The 21,796-nt window shown below is 39.2% G+C and overlaps 1 protein-coding gene across 9 annotated transcripts in view; it reads left to right on the forward strand.

Moving 5' to 3' along the window:
• Window positions 1-21,796, forward strand: part of LOC148891161 (receptor-type tyrosine-protein phosphatase mu) — a 188,281-nt gene that overhangs the window by 33,023 nt on the left and 133,462 nt on the right. For all 9 annotated transcript variants that reach the window (XR_016116511.1, XM_089008956.1, XM_089008958.1 and 6 more), the window contains exons 2-3: window positions 5,665-5,787; window positions 21,072-21,346. Coding sequence is in view for 8 of the 9 variants with exons in the window: in XM_089008956.1 (XP_088865082.1) it covers window positions 5,665-5,787; window positions 21,072-21,346 (398 nt within the window). In the remaining variant the exon portion in view is untranslated. The remainder of the gene's footprint in view (window positions 1-5,664; window positions 5,788-21,071; window positions 21,347-21,796) is intronic.

Genomic DNA, 21,796 nt, shown 5'->3' on the forward strand with positions numbered 1-21,796 from the left:
ATCTACCTTCTATTTTTCTAAGCCTTAAAACTACACAAAATATTTTATGTACAAAAATGTGCTGTGGTATAATAATTAAAGAAATAAACTGCACTGGGTAATAAAGTCGTTTTTTTAACCTTTGTGATGGTCTTTGATGGCTGGATGGAATGGAGTGGCTGGTTTCATCAGCATTAAAACTTGATGAGGAACGTAACCTTCTTTCACCATCTTGAGGAATGATCCCTTGGAGGTGCTTTCTCTGCGATAATTTTATCTAGTTCCTCATCAATTGTGTTCTGTTTAGCTGGGTTGATAGCTTTTTGCATCAAGTGTACAGATAGCTTGTGCGGGTAGTTTGTGGAGCCTGATTGATGGGATATTTCAACCTTGCAGTCTACACTCTATCAAAGTTGAAACTCTCTCACTGCCTATCTCTTTAATGTTTAAACCCCTACCCTCACTGCGTTCTTGACCAATCACGTTTTTTAACTGAAGACTGGGGACGGGGAGTAGAGGACCAAAATAAGCTGACTGCCATTTTGTTGTTAGAAGAACGGGCTCGTTCACTCATTAAGGCAGCTACGTGTGTATCCCGAAAAAAGTTTGTATACCAAGGTAAAATTTTCATAAATTTGACATTCGTAAACCGAAAAGTTCGTAAACCAAGGGGTTCGTAAACCGAGGTATCAATGTACAGTAAAGTCTCGTTATATCGATATTCAAGGGAGTCCGAAAAAATATCGATATAACCGGGACTATCGATATATCCGACCCTGTTTGCATGTAATTTTCTCCGTGCGTGCATAGAAATAGTATCGATGTAACCGGGACTATCGATATATCCAATATCGATATAACGAGACTTTACTGTATATCGCTCAAAATCAGTGGCAATAATTTATTGCTATCTCACATTTGGGAGGCGGTTTGGGTAAGGGCATATTTGGTCATATTTTCAATGAATAATAATTCGTTTAATTTATAAGCGCCTTTCAAAACTCTCAAGGACACTTTACAGTCACAGTTTTTCTGTGGGTAAGCAGTGGCAGCCATAAGCGCCAGCCTTCACTCAATCACTCAACCAAGATGTAACACACAATTCCCGAATACATTTGGGAATGGCAGTGGAAGCAAGGGTGTCAAACTCCTTTTTTTGACATGCTTGATTTGCTCTCGCGGGCCGAATAAAATGATGCGGCGGACCAGATTTGGCCCCCGGGCCTCGACTTTAACACCTGCGCTTTAAAGGATAGCGACATTCGGTTGACGAGAGAACCGGAGGTCGCCTGTATATTATTTCATGTCATAAAGAGATAAAGTGGGATGAAGCCCCGTTTTCTTGTATGCACGACCGCTGAATCATTGATAGCCCACAAGCGTCACCGACGTCCTTTGAAGGCAACGAGCGACACCTTTATGATTCATTATTCAATGCAATGAGAACCCCCCCCCCCCTCACCCCTTTGCCCCTCAACCCGTCAAACTTAACCGCTTTCTGCGTATTCTTTTTGATGACTTCTACCCCCTCCCATTGCCGCTCACCCCCCACCTCAACTTACACTTTCCCCCGCCGAGTCGGAATCCATTTCACTGCTGGCTGACGCCATTGATTTTGAATATCAACCTTAACCGATAAAAGCCACCTCTTTTGAAGGCAGTCGTGCTGTGAGAGGACGGTGGGCGGCCTGGGGGGGGGGGGGGGGGGAAGGTGGCGAAAGATCTTGGAACTATCGAGTGCAAATATTGATGGAAAGCAGCCAGTGGCGGTGAAGCTTCGGGCAAAGAAACCACGCAAATGCCCTCCAACTTGATGCATACATTTGGATTTATTTGAAATACGCGGTATTAAGGACTTGCCCTTTGTTCATCGATAAAGTTTGACATTTTTTGTGGGGGGGACTTTTGAGGCCATAGTCATTATGTCCATGGTGAATTTTGTTTGCTGGATTTGACCTTTGTATGAATCATTGCTTTCCATAGATGTTAGTGAACCATTTTAGGGGTTATTTATTTATTTATTTTAATTAATTAATTTATTTGTTTACATTTATAAAATTGTATAAAATAAATGTATAAAATAAAAATAAAATGTATAAAATTTTAATAAAATTCTTTTATTTATTACATATTTTACATTTATTTATAGGAAGTTAGAAAAATATATTTACCCTTTTATGGACAACGTAGCCTCGTGATATGATAAGATGTCCACCATATATATCTATTTATTGTTATTGTTATAATTGTTATTGTTGGTATTATTATTATTATTATTATTATTGTCGTTATTGTTGTATTATTTTCTATTATTATTATTATTTTATCATCATTATTATTATTATTTTATCATTTTTATTGATAGTAGTAGTAGTAGTGGTAGTACTAGGACTGTTATTTATTGTTCATTTTTATGTATTTATTTGTTGGGTCTATTATTTTTTTATTGTTTTTTTTTTCCATTTTTTTTCTTAAATGAAATAAAGGAAGTTGGCAAAGCTATTAACCCTTTTATAGACAACGTAGCCTCATAATATGATGAGCTGTCCACCGTATTTATTTATTTATCTGCCTATGTATTTGTTATTTATGTATTTGTATATATTATGTCTTATTATTATTATTATTATTGTTTTCTTTTTTCTTTTTTCTGTCCACCATATTTATCTATTTATTATTGTTATTATTATTTCATATTAATTTAGCTTTTTTTATTTATTCGGTTTATAACTTTCTATCGTTTTTTTTTGTTTTTGTTTCTTAAATTAAATAATTTTTTTTGAATTAAATAATTTTTTGTTTCTTAAATTCTATTTATTATTATTATTTAATATTTTTATTTATTATTATTTATTATTTAATGTTTTTATTTATGATGATGATGATGATGATGATGATGATGATGATGATGATTATTATTATTATTTAATATTGTTATTTATTATTATTATTTAATATTTTTTTTAATATTTATTTTTCATTTTTATTTATTTGTCTAGCTTATAATTTTTTTATTTTGTTTTAATTTGAAATGCTTTTGGTTTTTGTTTCTTAAAATAGAGGAAGCTGACTTTTGATGCTTTTAATATTTTTTTAAAAAGTGTTTTCACAATCTCACCGTAGCTGAAATACTGATTTCATACATTTCTTTTGTCATTTTAGCGCTATCTTGCCAACAACACAAAACTAAACTTAGCTTGCACAAAGTCGCTCTTTTGCTTTAATGACCCAAAAAATAAAATAAAAAACAATTCCTTCCGACCATTCCTCAACATGTTACCTCTGATACTTTGGCATTCGTACGTTAACTCCACCCCCACTGGCCCCCACCGCCGCCGCCAGCCGAAAGCAGATAAGTTGGCAAATAAATCATTAGCGGCTGCCCTATGCAGCTGGATATTAATTATCCTGTGATCGCCACTCATTTGCGTGTTGTACTGAAAATGTCACCGCTGAGATGAATTGGAAAACATGAAGAAAAAAAAAAAAGACCAATCCCACACAACAACAACAAAAAAAAAAAATCCCATCAGCTTGTAGCCTTTATGCTGCAGAATGAATGTCAGAAGAGATGACATATTATTTTGGCGCGCTGTCTCACAGCAACGGGAAAACTGGAACATGGAAAGTTGGATGATTTAATGTGTTGGGGGTGGTGACGGGGTCAATTTGTAAATCTATTGAAGGCCCATTTCAGACCGGAAATCCATCTTGAGTACACCATGTGGCCTTCAATGTCCCCGGAATAAAATACTGTTTTTCGGAATCGATCATACCAAGTACATCATGTACAATCGGGTTCTGTTGGCATTGCATTAATGCTTAACTCATTCACTGCCGTTCTTGAATTTATTCAGGGATTGAAAATATGACGTAGAAATTCGTTTGGGTGCCTATAAAGCGCTGGTCAGACCTCTGGCTGGTTTTTCCCCTTCCACAAGGGGACAGCATATCCTTTTCTTTCCATGTTAGCGCTTTGTTCCAGCTTCAGCTGCCAATATGTATGTATTGTGTTGTATTTTGGACAGCCGCCCCCATTTCAAACTCGGATAACTCAGACCTAAATAACTTAGGAATTAACTCTGTTTTTCTGATGAAAGAAGAGAGTCTAAGGTTTCTTACGCTGCATTGAATGTTTATGTAGACCTAAAACTCAATATTCTGTGGCTCCAGGAATTCTAGTGACAATGACAAAAACCCTGGCACTGGCATGGACACCCATGTTCCAGGGGAGTTCTTGTTATGTTATGATCTTGTCGGTTGTTAAATGGTGATGCTTTTGGATGAATAACCGTTTTTTGGCATCTTATTTGTCAAAGGCATTGAAATTGAAAGAGTCCTCGTTAAAGGACTTTCATGCTGTTTTTTTTTTATTTAATTTTATTTTTTATGACGAGCTCAAAAAAACGTTTTATGGGGACCTGGGAATGGATTATTCTCATTTTAATGGTTTCCTATGGGAAATTAATGTTTGGAAAATACGCTTTTCACCTTACACGCACTTTCTGGGAACCAATTAAGTTTGTAAACTGAGGTATCCCTGTATAGCTATATAACTATCTAACTAGCTGCATAGCTAGCTAGTTAGCTATCCTGTTAGCTAGCGAGCTTTCTATCTATTTGAGTTACTTCCGGGTTGAGACCTCTGGCAATGTTTTACCCCTTCCACAAGGGGACTGCGTTTCCCTTTTTTGTACATGTTAGGGCTTTGTTCTAGGTTCAGCTGTTGTTAAAGTGCTATGTAAACCAATATGTGTTTTGCCGCCCCCATTTCAAGCTCAGATAACTCCAGACCCATATAACTTAGGAATTAAGTCTTTTTTTTTATCTGCTGAAAGAAGAGAGTCTCAGGTTTCTTACGCATGATTGATTGTTTAAGTAGTCCTAAAACACAATATTCTGTGGGTCCTGGAATTTGAGTGACAATGACAAAAACCCTGGCACTGGAGTGGACACATTTTTGCACATCTTGATAATAGGGTGCACATATTGTAACCAAATGGATGTTTTATTCTGTTTTTTTTTCTGGCCATTGTGTATACAGACGCTCCCCAACTTACGAACGAGATATGTTCCGAACGGTCGTTCGTAAGTTGAATTTGTTCGTAAGTTGATTCAGTGCTATATTTTGTATGGAATGTATGTTTAAGGCTTATATAAGTATGTTTAAGATTTATATAACTATGTTGAAGGCTTGTATAAGTAACCTGTATTGGTTTCTACTGATGCACATATCTTTATAGAGCATATATATATATACAGTAAAGTCTCGTTATATCGATATTCAAGGGAGTCCGAAAAAATATCGATATAACCGGGACTATCGATATATCCGACCCTGTTTGCATGTAATTTTCTCCGTGCGTGCATAGAAATAGTATCGATATAACCGGGACTATCGATATATCCGATATCGATATAACGAGACTTTACTGTATATATATATATATATATATATATATATATATATATATAAGTACAACTGGAGAGAATACTACATACAGTATGTAACTACAAAAATGTTTGTAACTTGAATGTTCGTAAGTAGGGGAGCGTCTGTAGTTTTATTTGTAAAGGTGATAGCGACCAGTAATGAACAAGTCGATTGACATTGTGCTTGACCAGGAATGCTGTGCATGAGTTCAAGTAGATTTTTGGCTCTTAACTTCCTTATCTTTGTCGCAGGTGACTGTAACTTTGCGAAACCGCTAGCAGCATGCGGCTACAGCCAAGGCAGAGACGACGACTTGGATTGGGAGCAGGCGAACGGCAGAGAGAAGTCTTCTTCTGATCCGTGGATGCCTTCAGGTAAGCCTGGCATAGCCAGGTTAAATATAAAGAAATAAAAGTTCTTGGCGGTTGGTTTCATTCACTAGACTATATGGGGAAACCTTCTTGTTTATATAATAATAATAATTAATAATGATCATGATAATAATACATTTCATTATAAGCGCCTTTCCAAACTCAACGTCACTTTACAGGAAAAGAATACATTTTTCTGTGGGTGAGCAGCGGCAGTCACACGCGCCAGCGTTCACTCAACCTGGAAGTAACTCAAATAGATAGAACGCTAGCTAGATAGCTGCTAATAATAATAATCATAACAATAATCATAATCCTAATACATGTGACTGTAAAGTGTCCTTGATAGTTTTGAAAGGCGCTAATAAATGAAATGTATTATTATTATTAGCTGGCTGGCTAGCTAGCTTACTATCTATTTACTTCCAGGTTGAGTGAACGCTGGCGCATGTGGCTGCGTATCTATTAGTTATCTACTGGCTGGCTAGCTAGCTTACTATATGTTTACTTCCGGGTTGAGTGAACGCTGGCGCGTGTGGCTGCCGCTGCTCACCCACAGAAAAACTGATCCCGTGACTGTACAGTGACCTTGAGAGTTTTGAAAGGCGCTAATAAATGAAATGTATTATTATTATTAGCTATCTGGGTGGCTGGCTATCTCGGTAGCTATCTGTTGGCTATCTATTAGCTATCTACTAGCTGGGTAGCTAGCTAGCTTTCTATCTATTTACTTCCAGGTTGAGTGAACACTGGCGCGTATGGCTGCCTATCTATTAGTTATCTACTGGCTGGCTAGCTAGCTTACTATATGTTTACTTCCGGGTTGAGTGAACGGTGGCGCGTGTGGCTGCCGCTGCTCACCCACAAAAAAACTGATCCCGTGACTGTAAAGTGACCTTGAGAGTTTTGAAAAGCGCTGAGAAATGAAATGGATTATTATTATTCAATCTGAAGCACTTTCTGCACCCTCTTTATTGTACGAAGCCGTTTTAGCTGAAAGAGGAAAGAATCAAAGCATCCTTCTCACCAGTGGATCAGGGACGTCTGCTACAAGCTAAATCTTGAAAGCAAACAGGAAGCTGTAGCATCCATTGACGGAACGAGATCATCTTCTGTTGCATGTAAATGGGCCGTTGAGTGCGAGGTTAAACTCCACTCTGCAACCTCGCCACTCCACGTGGGCTCTCCCATCGTGATATTTGAAATTATAATAAGACAATCAATTTTAATTATGCCAGCCCTTCCATCAGCCCGCCCGCACGCACGGAATTAATTGTAATGCATTGTCGTCAACGGTTCTGCTTAAAATGCACCGACACCTTCAGACACCTGAGGAACGGCGCTAATGGAACAGCAAAAGTTTTCACGTTGGAACAAAGGACGTGATGGATGTTGTTTTTGTTGGCCCGACGATGGATCGCAACGGGAGCGACATGATGTCGTGTGTCACCTCGGTGACACGGTCAATTAGCAGGGTGCTACGCTAATTTTGAGCAGACCCCTTCGTTGGTGCCGTGTCTGGCGCTAACGCTAAGGAGAAATTACTTTCTTCATTTGATTAATGTCCGGGCGCGAGAAAGCCGGGCGAAAGGTCAGAGAGTGACCTATAAATGAACGCCGCGCGTGTGTTTCTAAATTTAACGTTTAATTAAAACGTGTCGTCTTTCATGCCGCTGCTCCACTAGCCAGTTCATGACCATGTTGCAAAATAGGACATACAGAACAACTACAAAAATTGATGAAGTCATTCACTGCGATTCCTGAATTTGTTTTTTTTTTTCTTGCGTGGGGGTATCGATGGAGCGCTGGTCAGACCTCTGGCAATGTTTTTTCCCTTCCACGAGGGGGAAGCATTTACCTTTTTTCCATCTTTGTTCCAGCTTCAGCTGTTGTTAAAGCACTACATCAATCAATATACATGTATTGGATTGTATTTTGGACAGCTGCCCCCCATTTCGTAAGATGGTTAGATGTATAACCCATGAGCTCAAGCGTTCGTAAACCGAGGTATCACTGTACCGTGATACCTAGGTTTACAAACCCCTTGGCTTACGAACTTTTCGGTTTACGGACGTTAAATTTATGAATATCCTATCAATCAGGCTCCACAAACAACCCGCACAAGCCATCTGTACACTTGATGCAAAAAGCTATCAACCCAGCTCAACAGAACACAATTGATGAGGAACTAGATAAAATTATCGCAGAGAAAGCACCTCCAAGGGATCATTCATCAAGATGGTGAAAGAAGAAGGTTACGTTGTGTTTAATGCTGATGAAATCGACCATTCCATTCCGTTCCATCATGCCATCAACGACCGTCACTAAGGTAAATAAAATGACATTATTATACAGTGCAGTTTATTTCTTTAATGATATTACCATAGCACATTTATTAAACATAAAATAAGGTATATTTTGTGTAGTTTTAAGGCTTAGAAAATTAAAAAGTAGAAAATGATGTTTTATGGGGACGGACCTGGGAACGGATTATTCTCATTTTCATGGTTTCCTATGGGAAATTATTTTTTGGGATACACACTTTTCACCTTACAGACTCTGTCTGGGAACCAATTAAGTTCGTAAACCAAGGTATCACTGTATATCTATTGTGCAAAACCTTCCCAAATCTCCAAAAGAACACACTGTCCCTGACAACAGGTTCTCTGCTTCCATTTCGAATGCACTTTGAAATGAAAGAGCAGAAGGAGGGACGACGGGAAGAAGGGCGTCCTGAATTGAATCAGAATTCAAATCACATCAGCCAAAAATGGGATTTGCCGCCGCGGGATGTGGAAAAGGAGTTAGGGAACGGCAAGGAGGGAGTTGGGGGGGGGTGCACTGCATTTCACAAACTAAGCTAATTGCTTTTCGAACCATTCACAAGTTTGTGTTAGGTCCCGCCGCGCAGTTGGCAAGGTTAAGGAGAAAGCCCATTATATGATTAGACCACCAAACGGAACGTCAAATTATGTCATCCTCGATACATTTGTGGATTATTTCCCGTGTGGCGACGCATGCTGTGATATTTGAGATGTTTGTGTATGCATCAGAAGCGGCGGCAAACTGGATTTGGGACAAACAGGATTAAGGCTTCGCAGTGCAAAGTGATCATGGAGGACTTATTTGCATCTTTTGACTTGGCGGTGTGCAAACGTGGCCAATGACGTAGGCAGGTAACTCGTTGCTGTAGCTTCTCTTGCGTAATGGCAGTGTTTGAAATAACGTCTGCCCGGAATCCCGGGCCGTACAACTTTTACGTCGGGCGTACAGTTTTCAAAACATCTCGGCCCGGTGGCCAACAACTTCTTCAAGAAAAAAAATACAGATACAGTAAAGTCCCGTTATATCGATATTCTCGGGGGTCTGAAAAAATATCGATATAACCGGACTATCGATATATCCAATCCTGCGGCACGTAAATTTTCTCCTTGCGTTCATAGAAATAGTATCGTAATAAGCAGTACTATCGATATAACCGATATCGATATAACGAGACTTTACTGTATATTCCAAATCAAACGTTTGTTTCATTCAATGAAGCAAAAGCTACAAGTAAATTGCTATAAACCACGTGGACTCCTCTTTCTAAGCACCTTTCAAAACTCTCAAGTACACTTTACAGTCACGGTATAGTCCGAAGCATGAAACAGGCTTCTGATTGGCTGCCGTGCCGAGTATGCAAATTGCCAAACGAACGTTCGTTTGACAATTTGCATACTCAACTTCAATCAACTCTTAAACGTGCCAAAGTGCACATATACAGTAAAGTCTCGTTATATCGATATTGGTTATATCGATAGTACTGCTTATTACGATACTATTTCTATGAACGCAAGGAGAAAATTTACATGCCGCAGGATCGGATATATCGATAGTCCGGTTATATCGATATTTTTTCCGACTCCCGAGAATATCGATATAACGAGACTTTACTGTATATCCCATTTTCATCCACTTACAAATTTGACAACCAATGTCGATTTGAAATGTGACGATTGGTCATTTTAATACCCACATTAAAAGTGCGATACTCATATAAATGATAGTTGAAATAAAATGATATTCATTTTTACTCAATAATTCAAGTGTATACATTAGTTTGATTCCTTTTTAGTTGGTTTCCATTTTGGGATGTAAATATTCATTTTGAGGGAAAACATGATTTTTCTGATTATTGATTTTATCAGTCCAATATGTGTCGTGACGGAGCAAGATTTTACGACTTAACTTTCCGGCTTGACTTCCTTGAAATTTGCTGGCAATGACAAGCTTGATTCGATTCCACGGTAATTTGGGACTTGCACTTCGATGACTTCCTCCCACCTCTAATAAAAATTGAAACATGGCATATTTTTTCTCTGTGGGGACTTTGAAGCGTGTGCACGACTTCGACAGATTTCGACAGTCCGCCATAAGAATGTCACTTAGCTGCGAACTCTCGATGAAAAGTTCGTCATCAGCCGTCATCTGTACTTCTTTGAAGGTGTCGGATGTTTCGCTTCTTATCTAAGAGGCTTCGTCAGCGAATTAAAGTTTTTGCTGGTAGTCTTTCGCTCACAAAGTATTTCGCTAAGAAAGAACTATTTACATAAAAACAGCAAAATCCTTCACTAAATCGCCACGGTGGGGTGAGGTTCGATTTGGATCGTTCGTACAACAGACTTCTTAGGCAACATAGGCTTAGTTATGCTGATGAAGTGATACCAGAGCAAATGGGGCAATCAGGCCAGTCGTAGACCTCATACTCAGGCAGGACGATAGAAGTAATCAGTCAGTACAATAGAAGTAATCAGTCAGTACAATAGAAGTAATCAGTGTAGCCGCAGGGAGTAGTCCTCTGCTCCCCCCCAACCTGAGAGCAGGGACCAATCATAGTAGAGTCTGGCACCGCCACGTCTGGACAGTAAGGATATATATATATATATATATATATATATATATATATAGGGTCGAAACTACCAGCAAAAGACTTTTGTTCGCTGACGAAGCCTCTTGGATAAGAAGCGAAACGTTCAAGGAAGTACAGATGACGGCTGAAGAAACCTTTTCATCGATGGACCACTCCTGTACGACTGAGAGCTTACACAGACGCTAGCTGCGAACTGTTGCTCCTGAACGAAGGAAACGGGCCCTCTCGAAGGTCCTGATAGACGGTTTGAGATGAGTCTTTTTCATCAGGGCCACCTTTCATGTTGGTCCACATTAGCAGCCCGAGCCATTTTGATTGGCGGCACGTAGGACGCCCTCGTCTTCACTGACATTTCCCCGAGCGGCGGCAAGCGCACTTTTCTGCCGCCGCGACCTCTCGGAATTTTATGAGCAAATGAGACCCGCAAGCTTTTGGGGGTTGAAAAGAGCAGCCCTTCATTTTCATTCAAGGCCTCCTCATCGACGCCGCCACCCGCCAGCGTGCACATAATGATTTTCTGCAAGTTCAAGACCCGAGTTGCGGGAGAAATAATGAGTGCTGGTCATTATGGCAAATTATATTTTCTGCTTTGAGAATCACTTGCCGCCAAATTCAACTCAATATCTTCTATTAGTCGACGTTTTTATCATTGCAATTATCTGGGGGGGAAGCCCACAGATACTGTTGCAAACAAACAACGGGATACGATATTTTGTCACAAGAGCCTTATGACTTGATCATAAATGAAAACACCTCTGACTGTGAAATATATATATTTTTTGACATAACCCTCTTTCAAGCGTTCGCACATTTGACTCACGTATTGATACTGTATCGCAAATATATATATTTCAAACTATCAAAGTCGGAACCCGGACCAACTCAACCCGGAAGTGACTGAAATGGATAGAAAGCTAGCTAGCTAGGTAGCTAATAGATAGCTAAAAATAATAATAATAACAATAATACATTTCATTTCGAAGCGCCTTTCAAAACTCTCAAGGTCACTTTACAGTCACAGGATACGTTAGATAGCTAGCTAGCTAATAGATAGCTAATAATAACAATAATATATTTCCTTTCGAAGCACCTCTCAAAAAAGGTCACTTTACAGACACAGGTTTAGTTTTGCTGTGGGTGAGCAGCGTTAGCAACACGCACCAGCGTTCACTCAACCTGGAAGTAACTGAAATAGATAGAAAGCTAGATATCTAGGTAGCTAATAGATAGCTAATAATAATACACTTCATTTCTAAGCGTCTTTCAAACTATCAAGGTCGGAACCCGGACCAACTCAACCCGGAAGTGACTGAAATGGATAGAAAGCTAGCTAGCTAGGTAGCTAATAGATAGCTAATAATAATAATAATAACAATAATACATTTCATTTCGAAGCGCCTTTCAAAACTCTCAAGGTCACTTTACAGTCACAAGATACGTTAGATAGCTAGCTAGCTAATAGATAGCTAATAATAACAATAATATATTTCCTTTCGAAGCACCTCTCAAAATAGGTCACTTTACAGACACAGGTTTAGTTTTTCTGTGGGTGAGCAGCGTTAGCAACACGCACTAGCATTCACTCAACCTGGAAGTAACTGAAATAGATAGAAAGCTAGATATCTAGGTAGCTAATAGATAGCTAATAATAATACAATTCATTTCTAAGCGTCTTTCAAACTATCAAAGTCGGAACCCGGACCAACTCAACCCGGAAGTGACTGAAATGGATAGAAAGCTAGCTAGCTAGGTAGCTAATAGATAGCTAAAAATAATAATAATAACAATAATACATTTCATTTCGAAGCGCCTTTCAAAACTCTCAAGGTCACTTTACAGTCACAGGATATGTTAGATAGCTAGCTAGCTAATAGATAGCTAATAATAACAATAATATATTTCCTTTCGAAGCACCTCTCAAAAAAGGTCACTTTACAGACACAGGTTTAGTTTTGCTGTGGGTGAGCAGCGTTAGCAACACGCACCAGCGTTCACTCAACCTGGAAGTAACTGAAATAGATAGAAAGCTAGATATCTAGGTAGCTAATAGATAGCTAATAATAATACACTTCATTTCTAAGCGTCTTTCAAACTATCAAGGTCGGAACCCGGACCAACTCAACCCGGAAGTGACTGAAATGGATAGAAAGCTAGCTAGCTAGGTAGCTAATAGATAGCTAATAATAATAATAATAACAATAATACATTTCATTTCGAAGCGCCTTTCAAAACTCTCAAGGTCACTTTACAGTCACAGGATACGTTAGATAGCTAGCTAGCTAATAGATAGCTAATAATAACAATAATATATTTCCTTTCGAAGCACCTCTCAAAAAAGGTCACTTTACAGACACAGGTTTAGTTTTGCTATGGGTGAGCAGCGTTAGCAACACGCACCAGCGTTCACTCAACCTGGAAGTAACTGAAATAGATAGAAAGCTAGATATCTAGGTAGCTAATAGATAGCTAATAATAATAATAATAATAATACACTTCATTTCTAAGCGTCTTTCAAAACTATCAAGGTCACTTACAGTGACGGGATAGGTTAGATAGCTAGCTAGATAGCCAAATAGAAATGAATTATTGTTATTATTATTATTATTATTATTATTATTATTATTATTAGCTATCTAAGCACCGTAATCTACCGTATTTTCCCGTGTATAAGGCGCACCGAAGTATAAAACTCAGATTGTCTGTGCTTCAATTGTGTATTTGAGTCACACATGTTGACTACATATAACAGCATGAAACTTTATAATATGAACTTTAATACTCTAATATCTCTAATATGAAAACTTTATAATATGAACTTCTATAAACTTCTTATTCACTATCACTTCCAGATGCAATTTCCCCCAAATTCTGATGCCATTCCAATTTTTGGCTCCGTAGTTGATTTGGACATTTTGGACCAAAACGTATACAAAAAAACCTTTTTAAAATGTTACGTTTTGTTTTTCCCAGCCGTCAATTAGCCGCCGTCCTACTTACCTATTCAAGTTTCCCACCCCCACGACCACAAGTTGATTAGCGAACAAAAAAAATGGCACACGCGCAAAAGATGGACATTATATTGAAGCTCTGCTAATGCACCGCAGATGTATTTCGTTTCATTATATATCTTTTTTTTTTGGGCCTTTTAAAGGTAGCGTGTTGTAGATCAATTAAAAATAAAGTACGCTCTCAAGGCTAACGCCGCCGCCGCCGCTCGGACCGTCACATTTTCTTCTTCTTCCAAATGTAGGCCACCTTCACCTTCCATTACAATGACGAGGTGCAGAAACACACAGCGGGGGGGGCGATGAAAAATGAATTAGATTAGAAAATGAAGTGTCCCCGCATCAGATGAGACTGACGTTAATGTCTTCGCGCGTCAATGTGAGAAACTGAAGGGAAATGTGTGCCTTTGAAGTTTGACGAGGGAGGATTTTTTATATATATATATATATATATATATACACAGTAAAGTCTCGTTATATCCATATTCACGGGAGTCCGAAAAAATATCGATATAACCGGGACTATCGATATATCCGACCCTGTTTGCATGTAATTTTCTCCGTGCGTGCATAGAAATAGTATCGATGTAACCGGGACTATCGATATATCCAATATCGATATAACGAGACTTTACTGTATTTTATCTTCTATGGGATTTCGCCTCATTGATCACTGTAGTCTCATTTTTGGAATTGGGTCGAATCCATTTTAGATTGTCATTCCAATCGTCCATTGGTAAATCTTCAACCCTGATCGGTCATGATGTCATCAGAACAGAAATACAGTGTTACCTAAGCTTAGGAACTTAATTGGTTCCCAGAAAGTGTGTGTGTGAGGCGAAAGGTGTGTCTTCCAAACATTTATTTCCCATAAGAAACCATTAAAAATGAGAATAATCCGTTTGCAGGTCCCCATTAAACATAATTTTGGACAAAATAAACCTCAAAACTATATAAAATATACCTTATTTTATGTATAATAAATGTGCTATTGTATTGTAATTAAAGAAATAAACTGTACTGTATAATAAAGTAATTTTATTTACCTTTGTGATGGTTGTTGATGTAATTGCCTCTTGATAATATCCGAGTGAAATTGCTGTGCTTTCTCGGCAATAATACCCTCATTCACAATAGTTAGGGTTTAGGGGGTGAGGTTAGGTTTAGGGTCCTGTTGTGTTTATTATTTTGCTTTGTTTTGACTATTGTTTGAATAGCCACTCGTGAAAGCACTATATAAATTAGAATGTATTGTATTGTCCGTCTATATATACACTCTTATTAGTGCTGTGTGTTTGTTTCACTTCTGGGTTGAGTGAACACTGGCGCGAATGGCTGCCGCTGCTCACCTGCAGAAAAAAAAAATAAAATCTTATCCCGTGACTGTAAAGTGTCCTTGAGAGTTTTGAAAGAAGCTTAGAAATAAAGTTTATTATTATTATTATTATTATTATTATTATTGTTATTGTTATTGTTGTTGTTGTTATTATTATTATACACTACTTAATTTTAACATGCAGTCCATGTTAATGACGTTTGTGATAGGTCTCCCGAAGGTCACACGACATCTATTAGCTATCTATCACCTAGCTAGCTGGCTTTCTATCTATTTGATTTACTTCCGGGTTGAGCAAACGCTAGCGCGTGTGGCTGCCGCTGCTCACCCACATAAAAACTGCTCCCGTGACTGTAAAGTGACCTTGAGTTTTGAAAGGCGCTTATAAATGAAATGTATTATTATTATTATTATTATTATTATTACAGTAAAGTCTCGTTATATCGATATCGGATATATCGATAGTCCCGGTTATATCGATACTATTTCTATGCACGCACGGAGAAAATTACATGCAAACAGGGTCGGATATATTGATAGTCCCGGTTATATCGATATTTTTTTCAGACTCCCTTGAATATCGATATAACGAGACTTTACTGTATTATTATATAATTTTATATTTAGATATAACTCATCAAACACCCCATCATAAAAAAGGACATAACAAAAAAAATGATCTGGATCTGGATCATCTCTGGAACTCCAACTTCCATGCAGTTGTTTCCGTTGCCCTGGAAATGGCCCAACAGCGCAGAGCATACATTCTTCAGTAGCACCATTTATTTATTCCCATTAAAATGGAGCATCCGCTGAAGAGAAGGAATAATTATCTTTAATAGTTTTGAAGGTGATTACATTTTACATTCGGAACTCCAGGGAGATCTAGCGACATGAGGCACCAACCCCACGGCTCTCAACAAAAACGGGGAAGGGGGCACCTCATCAGTGAAAAGTCAGTCAAATTCCCATCGCTATGGTCTTCAGTGGCTCCTCAACTTTAACAAACCAACTTCCAAGGAGGCACCATGCAAGAGACGTGGTGCCCCCAGGAAAGAGTTTATCTCACGAAAGGTCACCTCATCTTTCAAATGACGATAATTTTGGTCCTAGGGGCCTCCTAAGCTCTTCTTCTGGGGAATGAACCAAAAAAAAAATGTCGGGCTTGAAGATGCCAGTTAAAGAGAAGTCACGGAAATGATTGGTTGGTTGCCTCCAGGAAAAGTAGAAATTTGCTGGAGGGCACCTCATCTCTCAAATTTTTTATGATAGTAGATCCGAAATGTTTTGTTCTTCCGGGCATTCAACCAGCCACCAGTTTGCAAAGGCTACCCACCCAAACTCTTGTTACTCAAGAATGTATGCTCTGTGCTGTTGGGCCATTACCAAGGCAACGGAACACTCAAAACAGAACAACTCAATCAAGTATTATGCAGCCTGGAGCAAATCTGAAGCCATGCTCAAGGGCACCTCAACTTTTACATTTCTACAATTGCGTTTCTGAGGATCTACAACCAAAATACATCAAATACAGTAAAGTCTCGTTATATCAATATCGGATATATCGATAGTCCCGGTTATATCGATACTATTTCTATGCACGCACGGAGAAAATTACATGCAAACAGGGTGGGATATATCGATAGTCCCGGTTATATCGATATTTTTTCGGACTCCCTTGAATATCGATATAACGAGACTTTACTGTATGAGGAAAAGAAAAAACTGAAACTGGCCACGAAGAAGCGATGGGACAAATGGTGTGAAACCCCTATCACGTTAGCTGCCTTGCTTACGGGCACCCGATCCACCGGTTTCCAAGTCAAGGCCCGGGGGCCAAATCTGGCCCACCACATCATTTTATTCGTCCCATGAAAGAAAACCAAACTTGTGAAATTACATGATGCTTGCTTGATCAAGTCCGAACCAAATTTTTAAATTGTCGTATGTAAACCACAATGCAGACGCTCCCCAATTTATGAACGAGTTTGTAAGTTGATTCAGTGCTTTATTTTGTATGAGATATATGTTTAAGGCTTCTATAAGTATGTTTAAGGCGAGCTATCAATTTGCTATCTATTAGCTAGCTAGCTGGCTATCTAGCTAGCTAGCTATATAATTGGTATCTATAAACTATCTATAATCTAGCTAGCTAGCTAGCTATTAGTTATCTATGGGCGAGCTAACTAACTTTATATCTATTTGAGTTATTCGGGGTTGATTGGACTGACCTTGAGCGTTTTGAAAGGCGCTTAGAAATAAAATGGATTATTATTATTATTATCACTACAATGTGGCCCGTGGCAAAAAAAATGACTTTGACACACCTGACCTAATCAATCAAATGTGGTGACCTTTTTTGACCCCGTTCTGATCTTCGGCGGATGGATCCGTCCATGTCTCAAGATCTCTTGACTCATTTGGGTCAACTCATGCTAGAAATTGCTCAAAAACCTTTTAGTGGTGTACGACCTGACCTAATATTTGGCTTTCATTTTGAAACTGAAGGCTATTTGTGACTTCAACTGTACACATACAGTCAATGCAGCGACTAAAATATGATCTCATCTCAGCTGTTCCAATTCCAGAAAAATACAGGCTTGTTCTGAAGTCTCCAAGAGACATCCCGAGGAACCTTAATGAGAAAATGCTCTTATCTCTTGATTAATTGGCTTCTCCGACTATTACCGTAAAGAAGAAAACAAAAACAGGCCGGCCTAAAGATGAAAGATATTCGTGGGGACTGTTTTCCTTTTAGCTGGAGAGCAGTAGGATGTGATGAGAAATCAATACGTGGCCCCTCATTTAGTTTTATTGCTTGGGTTGGATATGAAAATAATAATAATAATAATAATACATTTCATTTGTAAGTGCTTTTCAAAACTCTCAAGGTCACTTTACAGTCACAGGAGAAGTTTTTTTTTTGTGTGGGTGAGCAGCAGCAGCCACTCGTGCCAGCGTTCACTCAACCCGGAAGCTGGGTAGCTAATTAGTAGCTAGCTATCTAGATAGCTAGCTAAATAACAAGCTAATTAGTCAGATAGCTAATAAACAGCAAATAGATAGCTAGTTAGTTAGATTGCTAATAGACAGCAAATAGATAGCTAGCTAGATAGCTAGTTAGTTAGATAGCTAATAGATAGATAGCCAGCTAGTTAATGAGATGGCAAATAGACAGCAAATAGATAGCTAGCTAGATAGCCAGCTATTTAGTTAGATTGCTAATAGACAGCACATAGATAGCTCGCTAGATAGCCAGCTATTTAGTTATATAGCTAATAGACAGCAAATAGCTAGCTAGCCAGATAGTTAGTTAGATTGCTAATAGACAGCAAATGGATAGATAGCTAGATAGCCAGCTAGTTAGTTATATAGCTAATAGAATGCAAATAGTTAGCTAGATAGCCAGCTGGTTAGTTAGATAGCAAATATATATCTAGATAGCCAGCTGATTAGTTAGATAGCTAATAGACAGCAAATAGATAGCTAGCTAGCCAGCTAGTTCGTTAGATATCTAATACACAGCAAATAGATAGCTAGCTAGATAGCCAGCCAGATAGTTAGATCGCTAATAGACAGACAATAGATAGCCAGCTAGTTAGTTAGATAGCTAATACACAGCAAATAGATAGCTAGCTTGCCAACTAGTTAGTTCGATAGCTAATACACACCAAACACATAGCTAGCTAGATAGCCAGCTAGATAGTTAGATAGCTAATAGACAGCAAATAGATAGCCAGTTAGATAGCTAATACAAAGCAAATAGATAGCTAGATAGCCAGCTAGTTAGTTAGATTGCTAATAGAAAGCAAATAGATAGCTAGCTAGGTAGCCAGCTAGTTCGTTAGATTGCTAATAGACAGAAAATAGATAGCCAGCTAGTTAGTTAGATAGCTAATACACAGCAAATAGATAGCTAGCTAGCCAACTAGTTAGTTTGATAGCTAATACACAGCAAACACGTAGCTAGCTAGATAGCCAGCTAGATAGTTAGATAGCTAATAGACAGCAAATATATAGCCAGTTAGATAGCTAATACAAAGCAAATAGCTAGCTAGATAGCCAGCTAGTTAGTTAGATAGCTAATAGAAAGCAAATAGATAGCTAGATAGCCAGCTAGTTAGTTAGATTGCTAATAGAAAGCAAATAGATAGCTAGCTAGGTAGCCAGCTAGTTCGTTAGATTGCTAATAGACAGCAAATAGATGGCTAGCTACAATGCCGGATGGACTCACTAAAAGTTAAACTAATGCTTCTCGCGTGGTGCCAATAAAAACTACAAGTATGATGCAGCCAAAGTGACAAGATTCATGATTTATTATTATTTTTTTAGCCATTGTCCCTTTTTTTTTTTTTACTCCGCCACCGTGTGAGTCGGAGCCGAACGCTCCGAATCTTTGTTGACTCGAAAGTATACGCCGGCGCTAAAAGCGGCGGTTAAAATCACAGCAAATGCATCGGCGGCCTCGGCCCGGCGCTCTCTCACAATAGCCTATTTGTTCAGTCAATGAGTCGAGCACGCCCCGCTCGTCTTGTTGTTGCCGCGTCGGTAACGCTCCACGATTCCATCTGTCTCCGACTTGAGATAACGAGCCGGCGAGGTTGCGGGTGGGGTGGAGGGGCTTCCGGGATGTTTACGCCGGGAAGCTGGAGTGAGAGGAGGCTGTCGAAGGGAGTTAAAAGGAAAGCTTTTAAGGACAACCGACACCATTTTTTTTGTTTCCTAACTGACATCGGAAAAACATTTTATAGCATCTAAAATACCCAAAACACGCAGGCTGATATTTGTATTTATTTATTTATTTTAGATGTATCTATCATGTCGCGCCTAAACTCACATGACAAATGTTGTTTTATTTTGAAAAACACTTAATTTACATGGACAGATATTATATACAGGAAATCACAGCAGTTATCGTGTAAAGACCCACAAGAAAAAGTCTTAAAGGACAACCGACGTCACTTTTTTTGTTTTTTAAATGACACCAGCGTTTTATAGCATCTAAAATACCCAAAAAATGCAGTATGATATTTTTATTCAAATGCAAAACACCAATAAAAAGGACTTAAAGTGTCCAAATCTGCAAAAAATTGAGCTGCGAATTGGGCATTTTCAGAAAGTCCCGCCCCCATTTCGTGACGTCACGCCAAGACGACTTGCATTGCTTGTGAATCAAAACAATGGCTTCAGATTCGGAGAAGATGCTTTCTTGTTACTCATCCAGTTATGAATATGATTCAAATAGTTCTGAAGAGGAAAGCATACATGTTTGCAATCGATTAAAGAATTTATTTGGGCCATTTTGAGGCAACATTGGTGGGAAATCTCTCACCCAAAAAAAGAGGCACAAAATGGCGACCTCCTGTGGCCACCTCCGTTTCCACAGGCTGATAAATTCTTAAATGGCGCTTGGACGCCCTCTGGCAGCTTTTGGGTGCAACACGAGGTCCCCAGACCAAACAACTACAGCAAAATACAGTAAAGTCTCGTTATATCGATATTCAAGGGAGTCCGAAAAAATATCGATATAACCGGGACTATCGATATATCCGACCCTGTTTGCATGTAATTTTCTCCGTGCGTGCATAGAAATAGTATCGATACAACCGGGACTATCGATATATCCAATATCGATATAACGAGACTTTACTGTACATTGACGTGATGGAAGGACAATGCGACAATGCGTCCTTTTCACGGTCAGTGGGTGGTCCTTTCGTGACGTCACGTACGGACTCGTCACCAACTCAAAAACAAGACTTCCTGAATATTCAGCATGAGTCTTAAAACGTAAAATATAGCTATATGCGGTGGAATCTTATTAAAATACGCTCAGTAGAAGTCATTTGAAGTGATTTTACAAATTATGGACACAACTTGTTCAGGGACGTCGGTTGTCCTTTAAAATCCTACCAAAACTACTTTGGAATTCTGGCAAGGTTATCTTAGCCAAGGGGGTGTTTGATTTTTTTTTTTTTTACCAAAATTGATTGTCCACGACTGATCAAAGTCCTCCTTGTTATCCACATTACAGGTGCATCCTTCATGATGGTCAACACCTCCGGACGCTTTTCTGGCCAGAAGGCTTTATTGCTAACCCCGCAGCTCCGAGAGAACGACACCCACTGCGTCATCTTCCACTACTACATCGGCGGTCGGGAAAACAGCCGCCCGGGTTACCTTAACGTTTACATCAAAGAGAACAACAGCCCCATGGGGACGCCCGTGTGGAATGTGTCTGCCCCAGCGTCTCGTGCGTGGGGTCAGGTGGAGCTAGCGGTTAGCACCTACTGGCCTAACTACTACCAGGTGAGGGTACATGAGTATCTGATTAAAAAGAGGGAGAAAAAAAAGGGAGTCCATTGCAAAGGGCTTTTGTGACGATGCCAAAGTCATTAAAGCCTTTTAACAAGACCGAGCGACACACACGGCGCTTCTTTTGAGGAGACCCAAACAATAGCGTCCCATTGAAAAACAGCTCATATTGATTCCTGAGGCGATCTCTGTATCCATGGTAATCTGTTCACCGGGTTCCTCTTCCATCTCGGCCCTATTTCTGAACCTCATTTTCACTTACCGGTGCGCATCACCGGCGGTCCGGCCAGGGTGATTTCACACTCGCCTCCCTATTAGTCTTTCGCCTGGTTTGTTCCCAGAGCCCACCAAATGTTAATTGATGCAGGGAGACCCCTGAACCTCCAGACGGTGCTCCGTCATGATGGTGGTGGTGGTGGTGGGTGGGCAGTGGAGGACCAAAGG

Source organism: Hippocampus bargibanti, linkage group LG11 (assembly GCF_051943395.1).
Source record: "Hippocampus bargibanti isolate YZ-2025 linkage group LG11, ASM5194339v1, whole genome shotgun sequence".
Lineage (NCBI taxonomy): Eukaryota > Metazoa > Chordata > Actinopteri > Syngnathiformes > Syngnathidae > Hippocampus > Hippocampus bargibanti.